The sequence below is a fragment of the Calliphora vicina genome, chromosome 1 (genome assembly GCF_958450345.1).
Source record: "Calliphora vicina chromosome 1, idCalVici1.1, whole genome shotgun sequence".
Taxonomy (NCBI): Eukaryota; Metazoa; Arthropoda; class Insecta; order Diptera; family Calliphoridae; genus Calliphora; species Calliphora vicina.
Genome location: NC_088780.1, coordinates 107870097 through 107883647, shown reverse-complemented (window position 1 = coordinate 107883647; position 13551 = coordinate 107870097). Strand labels below are relative to the sequence as shown.

Here is a 13551-nt window from a genome sequence, read left to right as displayed (position 1 = left end):
TTTAAATTTTTGGTTTTGTGAAATTTTTGAATTCTTGGTATCAAGTTATAATGGCTTATCGATGTCAGAAAATTTATATATTTTTTATTTAAACATCCATATGTATATGGATAAATGAAGAATAAAAACTATTTTTAATTCGATTTTTTATATTATGAGTGTATGAATTCTTAAGGAGTTAAATATACAATGTTCGTTCATATTCAGCAAAACTATTGTCATAAATTTAATTGATTTAAGAACCTAACGTTATTAAGAACCCTTTGCCACACATATTTGAAAAGTCTAACCCCTTATTTTAGGTAATTACACATAAGTGAAACAAAAATCTATCTTAATACACCCCCGTGAAGAATTTCACTTTAGAATATACTACATATTTGGCAAACAAATCGGAAGTAAAAATAAAATTCAATTATTCAAATAATGAACTTAAAATGATACTTAAGTACAAAAATACTTCAGCAAACAGCTTCCGATTGAAATTCTAATTGCAAAAAAACCAATCAATACAAAATCCCAAGATGAATTTTTACTATAAAAACCCAGGTCTGTTAAAACAAAACACATCAGTTTCAAATACACGGTCTTAACAAACACTAGTTGTTTAAGCCAACAAACTACCAACGAAATCCAAACCAACTCTTATCAAAAATATCAAGTGAGTTTTAATTCGTGTAGTAATTAAGCAATATAAAAATTATTAAAAACAAAAAAAAAATGTGCAAAAAAATCAAGTCAAGTAAACACGTTTGTTTGAACATACAATAAATAATTAGCAAAATTTGTGAATTACCGGCCATTTTAAGATGACAGTAGCCACAACAAAAGAGACACCTACACATTTCTTTATTTTTTTTATATAAAAAAAAAAGATTATTGACTTTTTTATTGAACTTGTGTTAAAAGATCAGACAAAATTATTTTATTAAAAATAGAATTTAAACGTTTTGAATTCAATAAATCAATTGAACGGTTATGTCAGTAATTGGACAGTTAATTGAAGGTATTAAATCAAGCTAAAAATGCTAAACTGGCACAAAACTTTTTACAGCCACTTGATCAATATACGATCTCAAAGTTTTAAAATTAAAATATTGTGGATTTCAAGCTCGCATTTGATATACAGTTTTACAATAACCAAGCGCTATTAACCACTTCAACAACGTGATGTAGCAGTGATTATAAATAATTATTTGTATTTACCACCTCTCAGAAATATTTCCAGTAATTGCAATTAAAATAGTTTATTGTAAACAATTTACGAGTAAAAACAAAAAATCCCCTTTTAAACAACAATATATTGGAAAACAGAAACAACCAGACAACATTACTGACATCAGGAAATGTACTAAAAAAGGAAAACACAAACAAAATGTCATTTAAGAAAATAAAATATGGTTCAAGAAGAACCGAAAGAATGCAAAACAACTTGGCTTTGTTTACAAGAAATCATAAAATAAATCGTTCTTCACGACGATTTTTTTACTTTTACTTAATTACACCGTTTAATAATCAATGAAACGGATCTTGATTGACGCCAATCAGCATACACGCTCTAGTTGTCCAAGAATACCATTACATTTCTCACAGTCGTAATTTTTTTTTTTATTTTTTCCAAAACTGGATGTTTTAATTTAATGGCTTTTGTGGTGGTATTTTTAGTTTTTGCCACGCGCTTAAATAAATTTAAATATTTATGGTATTTTTAAACATTTTGTTTAACATTGTTGTTGGTTTCTTATCAAAACATAAAATTAAATAAAAATAATGTTAAAGATTTATTAACAAAAATACTACGTTTTTAATTTGCATTTAAAACGTGAGAAAATTGTTTAAACCTGTTTTAGAATTTATGAGCTGCTAGGAAATACTTTTAACATTAATATTTGTCATATTAGTCATTTAATTGCGACTATTATTTGTTTTGCACAATAATCTTAATTAAATTAAAAATACATAATTTAACTGTTATGGCGATCTTGTAATTAAAATTGAAGTTTTGCTATTAACACCAGTGCAAGCTGGATTTTGTTTATTTCTGCTCTAATAAATATTCAAATTATAGTACAGTGGCAACAATTGAAAAATATGTACATACAAGTTAATAAATATGAGTAGTAAGTGATCTGGTCTCACAAAGTACAGAAACAAAAGTTGATCTTCATTTTACATTCTACTCCACCATACATAATCATCATGTTTGTACAGAATCTTCTAATCACTTTTCAAATCGATTTAATAATGTCCGTTAATCTAATAACCGATCTGGTTTTATAAATATCAGAAACAAAGGATATGCTTCATTTGATCTTAGTAAAATAATGATATTAAACGACTTAGAATCACATTCTAAATCGATTGAATAATGATCGTTAATCAAATAACTGATCTGTACCCCGTTTCTATAACTTGTAAAAAGTTTTCGAATCAGAAAAATTTTAAAAATTCTACTAGTAGTCATTCAGTTTTTAACATGATGACTTAGGTAATGTTCAAACTGAATACATTAAAAGTACACAGTAAACGATTTACTACTACACGTCCTGTGTTTAACAAGAAGTTTATAAATATTTCAAATGAAAAATTTCTGGTTTTATAAATCTTAAATACAAAAGAAATGCTTCATTTGATATTCTCCACTGTACATCACTATGTTTGTAAAGCCCACTAATATTGGTGCAACATTCATATCAAAAGACTTAGAATCAATTTCTTTTAATCGATTTAATAATAGCTGTGGAAAGCTGCTTTTCCAAATAATCAAAATAAAGCTCACAATAATGAAGAAATATCGGTTCAAAATTAAAATAACTATCTTGTTAATATGCGTTTACAATTACGTACATGATTACACATCAAACTATTTGATATGCATCAAATCCTGTCGAAAATTTTTAACGCAACATTGTGTCTTTGCAAAATTGATATTATCGTCTTGACTAAATGTCTTTGATAAGCTGATATTATTATGTCTAATGTGTGTTGCCTTGCTCTCGACATCTATTTTTGGGTCTAAAATTGACTTCGAACATTTTAATAAAAACTCTCATAGATCACTGTCAAGTCGGTGCCTAATAAATACTTCACTTCGTTCAGATAAGAGCACGTTAAACCCCATATTTAAATAATTAATAAATTTACTGCAATTTTCTTGAATTCGCTTTTACAGTCACCTTTATATGTATATGCACTTAAATATAAGCAAAACACTTCAAACAACATGAGTAGCAGAAAATCATTCCGAAAATTCTCAATGCTACACTGTCTTGTGTCCTCGCTTAATTGGTTATTGTGTCTTTGATAAGCTGATAAATATCGGCTGATAGCTGGTATACCAAAAACAATTGGCAGATATTTGACAGATGGACATCAATTTACCAAACAAAATATCTATTGTTTTGCTCTCAGCATCTACTAAATCTAAACTTGACTTCGATAATATTAATAACAAAACACTTTGCTATAAACCTAGTATTTCCAATAAATCGATCCGTAATTGTGACACATTCCAATTAAGTTATTCATCAAGAATAATTTTAAAGTATTTTACTTTTTTAAAAGAATCAATAGTCTACAATTCTGCTTGATAAGTGCCAGGTTTCAGTCAAGACTTCTTTTTAAAGAACTCTGTGATTGTGTTAATAATTTCTGCTTATAAATTAACAAGTACTTATATCAAATCAATGTAAATAAAACCTTATTCATATAAACCTTCTACGAAATTCTTAGAAAAACTTGACCCATAAATACTCTAAGAACTAAAGTAGCTTTTGCTTCAATGTTAATTTTCAGCGTGTTTTCTACCGACACTCACGTGGGGATCATTAAACGTTGTGCTTGAAAGAAATAATATTTCTTCTAAGTAAAAACAAATTTGCATACCCGTAAAACTCACATAAAACTATTAAACATGTTAAGCAGCTTAAATGCCTTTTAAATACGAATTATATTAATTAAATCCAGTTACAAAATCAGCTACTTTATACACTGAGACAAATGTGGATGATACTTCAATTCAAAATTTAAATTAAAAGCTTAACTGAGTTTAAAGAGCTTTTCAAAGCTGTGAGTGGCAATATCAGCATAATTTCAATGTTTTAAATGCTTAGTTAAATGAAAATATAAAAAGTTTTGTATAATTTTAAAGATCTTTATGTTTAAGCTTATATTTCAAAGCTTTAAAAGAACATTTTCATAAAGTTATTTTTCAGCAAAACAAAAAATCGTATATATTTGATATAGTTTTCAAATGCACTAATTCATTATAAATAAATAAAAAGGGGGTTGAAAAAAAACCTAGTTGACTACTCTGTTAAGCTTTTTAAACTAAACTAAGCTTATTTGCTAAAGCTGTTGAAAGCTTACAGAAATATACATATGTTATTTTTTAAACAAATGTCTTCTTCAATCTATTTTACTTACATTTTCTCTCCGTGTATCAACCGGTACAGATGCTAATTAACCATTAAATTTTTGCGTAAAACAATATTAATACGTAAAACAATATTAAACTGAAACAAAGCCGGCAATCATTTCAAGTTACACATGCGTTAAAAAATTACAACTTGATTTGGTACTTTTTTCTGGCTCATTTGCTTTCTTGCCCACAGAAAAAAGCTACAAAGTAGACTCGGGAGAAAAAAAAAATACAAAATGAATTAATTTGTTTACAAAGAATCAATGGTGGTTTTTTCATACATAAGGCCATGTAAATTAATAAAATATTTTATTTTAAAACAAACATTACAGCATTGAAAAACATAACGTCTGTTAAAAATTGTGTAAAAAAAAGACTTTGCAAAACGAAATCTGTGTTAAGTTCATTGAAATAAAATTGTGTTTATTTGACTTGTAATTGGAATAAACTGAATTAAAAGTGATAATATATGAATGTGTGAATAAAATTTGTCTTTTTCACAGCCTTAAAAATGTTCTCCTCAAAAACTGTAGTCATTGCTGTAGCAATCATTGCCATTAGCTGTTGCCTAATTGAAGTCAGTCAGGCCTTACCTTCCATTGGACACTACGGCAAACGTTTTGGTAAGTTTAAAATTAAATTTGTTATAACATCAATTGTAGTAAAATTAAGTGAAATTGGAAAATAATTTAGAACATAATTTTTAATATTTCTAATAAGAAATTCTCCCAATAACTGTTCAAAATAAACTGAAATGTAAAGCTCTTTATTGTTTTGATATTGAAAGTTAATTGCTTGGATCTTAAAGATCTTTTTATTTAATTTTTTTCAATGCAAATTTCCCTGAAAAATGATTAGAGATTTATAATATCTCAGTAGTTCCTAAATAAACCATCGATCCTGCAAAACTTTTAAGCATAATATAGCTTTTTTTCAAACATTATAAATTACAAATTTCTTTAATAGTTTACAGTACTAAATTATTCAATATGCATTTAATTTCACTTTATTATATTTTACTTTTATTAATAAAAAACATCCATCTTACCATTTTTTCCTCTTTAGACACCATGTCGGGCATTGATTTCATTCAAATTTGTTTGAATAACTGTGCCCAATGTAAGAAAATGTTTGGCGATTACTTCCAAGGTCAAACCTGTGCTGAATCCTGTCTGAAATTCAAGGGCAAAGCTATACCCGATTGTGAAGATATTGGCTCCATAGCTCCTTTCCTAAATGCTTTGGAATAAATAGAGAGAAAACAAGGTTGATTTGTTGATATGATGAAATGTGATAATATCCTACCTAACGATAACGATAATGATGAAAACGATACTTAAAAAAATAACCACCAAACTCATTAATTTATTTATTTATATATATAAATTAAGGTCAATGTAATTTTAAATATGTATACGAAAAAGTAACCAAAAACTTGGTTAACTTTTGGTACCAAAGTTAACTAGTTTACTTTTTTTTCCTTAATTTTAATTGAGTTGTGCTGTGATTTTGTTTGTATTATTTACCACATGTGTGAATTTATTTATTATTATTTAATTGTGATTTTAGTTGCTACAAGTTTTATTTAGCATACACTCAGGCTTTAGTTTTAATTTCAACAGTAAATACTTTCATGACTGGACATTTTTTTTCAAAATTCTATTAGATTTTAAAATTAAATGATCAGTTATGTCTGTATTTGCTTCGTATACATAATAGTTATTACAAATATGCCAAATAATAGTTCCTAATCTTTTTTAGTTTATAAGCTTAAAAATTGTGTAAAGAAATGTACATTTTTTTAAAACAATAATAGTAATAAAAATATTATCTTAAAACTTTAACAATTGGTGTCTTATTATCCCCCCCCCTGTCGCAGAATTTCAATCAAATCGAAAATATAATAATTATTTCCGCATTTAGCTACTTCAAAAAATGTAAAACGTTTATTTTTTCGGAATGAAACCACTTAATTAACCCTCCGTTACTCGCAACTGATCTGGTTGATTTTTGTAAATTTTTTTAAACACCCTAAGTTTAAAGCTATTTTTTGATAAAAAAAATAGTTATATGTACTGCAATTTTATTTGTATTATTCTTTTAAATACTTTGAATTTAATATTGTTTTTATGTTTTCGAAATAAAAAGTGAAGAGATTATTTTCAAACGCGCCTTTCTTTTATTGATATCAATTTGATACATTGCGACTAGTCTCGATTGAAAATGATTGCGACCAACGGAGGGTTAATATTGGCTTATAATTATCTATTCTGCTCAATTTTTTTAATTATTTCTTTACTAAAAAATTGAGTTTTGTTTAAATATACAAAACATTGCCAAATTATATTCGGAATTATATACAAATATATTAACAAAATCAAACGGAATCAGAAAACTTTTTTTTGTAATTTCAATAATTTATTTCCGTTAATGATTTTTGGAAGTTTGCATTTATTTGGCAGCTGTGACTAATTATGGTCCTATCACCATGAAATTAGGTCTTGTGTGATTTATGCCTATATGAATCTCATTTCTGTTGCATTTAATGTGGATATCAACAATTTGAAGAGATTTAGGGTCGTTAAATTGATTTTCGGAAACGGGCCTTATATGGGAGCTATGGTTAATTAAGGACCGATCATCATAAAAATAGGTGACATGAATTCCGTATATATAGAACTTATTGTGTAGCTACCTTTATAAATTAACATTTATGACCGATAAAATCCAATTTCCGGAGGACATTTGTATGGGGCCTAGGTTAAATAATTTATAATTTTTTGTAAAATTGCTAAAATGACGATTTATGAATTTTTTAATTTTTCGCAAAATATAAGATTTTTTTTATACACTTATCGATTTTTTTGAAATGACAGTTGACCCATTATTGTGTTTACAAGTCATCTGAGTTTCTGAAACCAGTATGAGCTATTTTTTTGGAAACTTTTATTAATTTTTTATCCATTCTACCTGTTTCTCCTATAAATATGCTTATTATACTTTTGTTAGACATGTTTTTTTCACAAAACTATTACATCGTACAACATATAGGCTACAAAGTGTTTGAAAACATTCTCTGACTCTCGACATCCGCTGTAAGCAAGCGGCATTTCCAGGAAGAACTTCAGTGATCCCCTGAAAAACTCGTATACTCTCACTACTTTGTTAACGATAGCATTAACATTCAATCAATGCACTATAGTTCAAAGTATCACTTTTTCCGTGCGAAATTAATAACTATTAAAGTATTCTACTGTTTGATGCTAAAATTGGACCATAGGTAGAAATACTTATATTTTCAACAAATTTAAGAAAAAATTAACCCTTTGTCGACCCATCAGGAGAAAAATAAAGTAAATTCATTGCTTTTGATTAGAAAAAATTTATTTCATATTAGTTTTCAGTCAAATTAGTTGAATCAGTAATTAATTTTGTAAGCACATTTGATTCAACATATTAATTGAAGTATCAGATAAAACTTCGCACAGTGGTATATAAAAAAAAGAGGGAAATAAATCTGTAATTTCTAAATCCTTAGTCCTTAGTTAGATTTGAATAAAATTTGACATGCGCAGAGAAGAAGTGTTGACGAGTTTAAATTTTGACCGCGACTAGGGGTCCCCATAGTAGGACACCTCGGGTATGTTCAATTTTTAAAACGATCTTATTTCTTCGTCTGTGTTTTCTATCATCTGCTTCGAATGTATTAATACCTTGTGTACTGTGGATGTCATTGGTAACCTTAGATACAAATCTGAAAGCATATATCACCATTACGCCATATTGTGTTTTCATTTCGAAAATTATCTTCCTTTCTTCTTCATTTTTGACATTTTACTTTTAAATAATTGTAGACAAAATGGCGGACTTTTTCATCCAATAATTTCTTACAGCCCTTAGGAATAACAGGAGCACTAATTTTCTTCACAATATATTTAATAATAGCATCATACTTTGTGTCTTTTGGGCGTTCTTTTAGTCAAATTTCAAAAAGTTTATTTTTTTATAGCACAGTAACCTAGAAAAAATTAAATTACTCAGAAAGCGCAAAAATGAAGAAATGAATTCACAACATTTCAATATATTTATTTCTTTTTATTTCAAGTTTAAGAAACGTTAACATTTTTTTAAAAGCTTCTATAAAGTTAAAGTTTTGTAATCAAAAGAAATTACTTTAAGGTTATGTTTAAAAACTGTAATTTTTAATATAAAGGGAAATAGTTTCCAAATATTTAGAAAAGAAAAATTAAGTACTTAGACGTCTCGTTGTTTTCCATTTTAAATATTATTTAAATTATTCACACACTTTCCACAATTAACTGTTAAAAGTTACAAAATAATATTGATACTATTCACAAATTTTTAAAAATGTATCGAAACTTAGACTTTGAAGGCGTGCTGTCAAGCCGTATTTTGTACTTTACAAAAATCAATTGCGATTTTGATTGCATTGGAGTTTTAGTAACAGGTTGACAACAAAAAATGATGAATACTAACAACTTCGAAATTTGAATTTCGCACGGAAAAAGTGATACTTTGAACTATAGTGCAATGTTAAGTTTGGTGTTGGGCAAGGTTACCCCATATATTCCATTAGTATTAATCTGGTCATCGACACTGTACTAAAGTACATATGTTATAATATGCTGTAAAGAGCAAAAGTATTTCCTAACAAATCGATGCCAAAATTCTTAAAGCGTGAAGAATCATATACATTACGGAATTACGGGCTAGAGGAGAATTAAGCACACTGTACCATTCCTTGCAATCCTTCACGAACGAGTTAGTAAAGTGAATAATTCATTAGTATTTTTTAATTGATAAACTAAAGCCTGAGATACTCCTATAAATAAACGCTTATTTGTGAGAGAGAGAATCTCAAAAATAAAAAAACTCGCTCGTTCGGATAAGTATTCGATCGTAAGCGACTGCTGTAATTAGAATTTTTCATTAATGATCTCAAAAAGCATATAATACTCCAAACATAAAATCCAGTACATCTGGACACCTACGATGTCGCATATCCTGTTCACAATCTATTGACTTGAATATTTCTCAGTTATGATTCGTTCGTTACTCAAAAAGTCAATAAAATTGGAACCTTTTACACGGAAGTGATGTTCTACATCTCGATCTACGAAAGAATATACCTTTTTTATTTATATATATTATTTAATTTTATTGTTTGTATAAATTGTTATTATTAAATGTATAAACAAAATAATGATTACAATGAAAAAAAAAATACTTAAACAAATTTTTACTATTTAAAAATAATATATACACAAAAAATAATTAAAACGTAAAATAAATGAAAATTATTCATTGCAAAATAATCAAAAATAAACAATTATGACGTAAGCAAGTGAAACTAAAAAATATTCATTCAAATATTCATATTTATAATGAAGAAAAATGCTAAGAACACATGTATAAGAGAAAAAATATAACATTGACTTAGAATAGAAATGAGAGTAAATAAGTAGAAGACGACGACGACTTTTAATAAGTTAAAAAATGTATAAGAGAAATGTGTGTCGAAGAGTAAAAGAAAAATAAAATGATGATTTGGGAGGGAGTATGAATATAATGCTCCTTGAGTATTTAACAATAAAAAGAAATGCTGGGACTGGGGTATTATCGATTACTTCTTACGGAAGTTTAGCAAAGTATCGGGAATTTCATTTATATAGTTCTGCAAAGAAAATTAATTAATTATAAATTAATTTGTTCTTAATATTCATTAGATCAGTAATTGAAAAAATACTTACAAAAACTGGTGAGGCGATATCGGGACTAGCATAATCGGCCCATTTTGTTAAGTCAATGGAGGGTATAATACCACTCTTACAAGGCACACGGGGATTACTAGAAATTTAAAGTAAAATAAAATAAATTCAGTAAGATCATTTGCATATTATATTTTTTTAAACAAACTTACATTTCATGATCGGGCAATACCATGGGATATATTTGTACTGTATCTATTAAATCTGTATTATCACATATCAAACGTGATAATTTGGCTTTGCGTATTTCCTGCAATTGTTCAGGTGTGAAAGATGAGGGCTGGTTGGGCAACTCATACCAGAAACGATCACCGCGTCTTATATAACTCATTTGGGTAGCAATGACACAGGCAAAAGTGGGACCCAACATAGAACCGGGCAAAGATTTCTCAGAGACACCACCAGACCATAAATCAATATCAGCAGGATGTCTACAATAAAATTAACAATTACTTAATATTTTCTTCTTAATTTGCCCATAAATTCTTAATTAAACTTACTCGAATATCGATTGATATCTCACAATGGTGTCATTGGGCATAGAACCAAACATTTCATCCCAGGTATTCGAGGTGGGTAGACCACAGAATTTACGGAATTCCATATAGCCGGGTATACCAAATTCACGACCACGTTGCATATTAAACGACACCAAATCCATACCAAATCTAGCACCTTCTTTCTTAAACAAATGATTTGTTACTTCTTGTGTTATTGAATCGTCCATAGCCTGGGCCACTTGATTCATTAAACCCATAAAATATTCATCCAAAACACCAGCTCTGTACAAATCATAAGGACGTCTTATCAAATCAGACAATCTCTTTGAGGCAATAAACTTATGAGCCTTTGACCAACGTTCTACAGCTGTTGGCAATAACGAGTGGCCGAAACGGAAAGCAGCACCAGCAAACGAATCAATAATACCAGGATTTACCTTGGAATCATAGCCATCCCAATAACCATCTTTTTGCAAAACCAAACCAAATTTCTCCATAACTTCTTTGCCCAACAAAATGGGTAAGAATTCATTGTAGGTCACATGCTGTACAATGGCAATGTTAATTCTTCTGGACTCTTGGAATAGAGTCTCATCGTCCCAGTGCTTGTTGATCTGAGACAAACCGGTAGCCAAACGATTGTGTTCTCTGGCCATTAAAGTGTGCATGCAGGTCAGTACCAATTGTTCATTGACACGAATCTCACCGGCTTCGAAACAGAACATGCTCTTGTTGGGTCTGGTGCAACCTTCATCGGGAATGTCTAATTTGAGTGGCAACAAATCTTTAAGACCATACTCATTGAAGACTGGGTTCATGCGTAGCAAACCACCATAACCAGTGCGCAATTTGCGAGCGTTTTTCTCATTTACACCATACACGGTATTGGCATCAATGACACCAGTCAAAGTGTTGAATGGTTGACGAGAGCCTGAAATAATTAAATGATATAGATTTAGGTAAATATTTATAATAAAGTAAAAAATTCCTCCAAGTATAGAATATAAATATTATTATTATCGTAGGTATTCTTCACTCCACGAAGTCTATTTATTCTGCTTTCCTACAAAAATACAATGTACTACTTAAAACCAAGTTAAATCAGTCTTTGAAGGAATCTTGCGCTACCCTTAGACTCAGAGAAGCCTCTAAAATATATATACGGTTGTCAACCAAAATATGTGTTCCATAAGTGTGATCTGCTTTTGAATTTGGATGTCGTTGGGTTGCATGTTCTAAAAGTAGGTCTTTTCAATAATTGTAACAGTGGGAAATTCGTAGTACTTAGAGTCTCTCGTGTCATTAGAAGAAAACTAAGATATACATTTTTAGATACATATTTGTCTTTTGAGATTATTCCGTTTTGTAATTATATCTGTATGATTTCCACAAGCATTCTTTCTAAATATTGCCAACAACGAATTCCTAAAAAGAGCTTAACGAGAAAATCATAGGATTCAAAAGAGAATCCTGGATATAAAGACATAAACAAAATAATTGAGAGAAATATTTTATGGGAGTCTTCAGAATATACATTATGTAGAAATGCTCTATAAAAAATGCTAATTGATCTTCTGTAAGGATTATACACTTTCTTGACTCATTTATTAATCAAAGTACATTTTGACGAAGCAATTACAGAAATTCTATGAAATAATGAGGCTTGTATTTTGTATGGACATTGTGGATTTTGATGATATTCAAAATTATTCTCGATAACCCGCAATAATTGATGGCTTGTGCTACAATAGATCCATATAGAGTAGCAGTACTGATCATTGAACCAAACTTTAATCTTAATTGCTAAAAAGGAAGCTTTCCTGAAGTTGCATTGTCTCACTGATACAATCATCGTACATGTATTTTTATGACCTTAAAGCCATGTATGCAGGTGTCAACTTAATTAAAGTTTACTTCCGTTTGGCCAATAAAGTTTTTTGTTAGGCACAATCTCAAGGAAAAATCATGCCAAAAAATAACATTTATGAGCAGCACAATCTTTAAAAACATAATGCAAGAACATTCACAGAATTAAAAATAATTCACAGCAAAACTGTTTTACAACAAACCGCACTGTCATAGAATTTATAAAATACACACACAAATGAAACCTTTTCAAACGACCTTCGATAGCAATACATGTTAGTTCACACATTTACCACTAAAATCATGTGCTTTATTTAAGAGCAAAAAATTTATGACATGGGCGTTAACAGACATAGCTGTTAAAATCCCCCCCTAAATAAACGCCTACTCATTGAAAGCAGAATAAAAGACACAACTCACTCTAGTGGCTCAACATTAAAGCTGCAAATATTGCAGCCACATAAAATGATTGACAGTTTAAACACAATAAACAACCAACAATTTATAAGCTCCAAGCTTAATTTTAATGTCGTTTGTATCAAATATTTAAAAAAAATGAAAAAACACAAGTTGAAAGAAAAATAAAGAAAAACAGCCTCAAAATGTCTACTTTGGCTACCAGAATTGAAAACATAAAATTAAGGCGAGCCCTTAACATTTAGAGGCATTTTTCGCTTAAACTTGGCCGTAACAACAAACCAACAAAAATCAATTAAATTTTAACAAAAACAACAATAAAGTTTAATGCAGTTACACCTGCTGGCTACAACTTACCCAATTTACAGCCAGGTCTAGGTGAAGGGAAAGCGCGAACAAAATCAATACATTTAACATTGAAAAGACGATAGAAATAATCATCATCCGGCACACGAATCTCATTACAATAGGGATGTTTCAAGTGCATGGGACGTTTACAACATTCTTCGGGATCATTGCGGTTAATAGGATCTGGATAAGAGAAAAATTAATTATTTTC

The 13551-nt window shown here is 29.1% G+C and overlaps 2 protein-coding genes across 2 annotated transcripts in view; one reads left to right on the top strand and one right to left on the bottom strand.

Moving 5' to 3' along the window:
• The first annotated feature begins 547 nt into the window (after positions 1-547).
• On the top strand, positions 548-5760 carry Eh (Eclosion hormone). Its single transcript, XM_065505619.1, has 3 exons — positions 548-661; positions 4924-5043; positions 5486-5760. Exons 2-3 carry the CDS (start codon positions 4932-4934, stop codon positions 5668-5670), a joined length of 297 nt encoding a protein of 98 aa, XP_065361691.1. The 5' UTR covers positions 548-661; positions 4924-4931; the 3' UTR covers positions 5671-5760.
• Positions 5761-9571: 3811 nt separating this feature from the next.
• cysu (Curly Su) overlaps positions 9572-13551 on the bottom strand; it is an 88618-nt gene continuing 84638 nt past the window's right edge. The window contains exons 6-10 of the mRNA XM_065515461.1: positions 13350-13523; positions 10710-11640; positions 10362-10640; positions 10192-10288; positions 9572-10115 (exon numbers count right to left, since the gene is read on the bottom strand). Of these exons, the coding sequence (XP_065371533.1) occupies positions 10065-10115; positions 10192-10288; positions 10362-10640; positions 10710-11640; positions 13350-13523 (1532 nt within the window). The 3' untranslated portion in view covers positions 9572-10064. The remainder of the gene's footprint in view (positions 10116-10191; positions 10289-10361; positions 10641-10709; positions 11641-13349; positions 13524-13551) is intronic.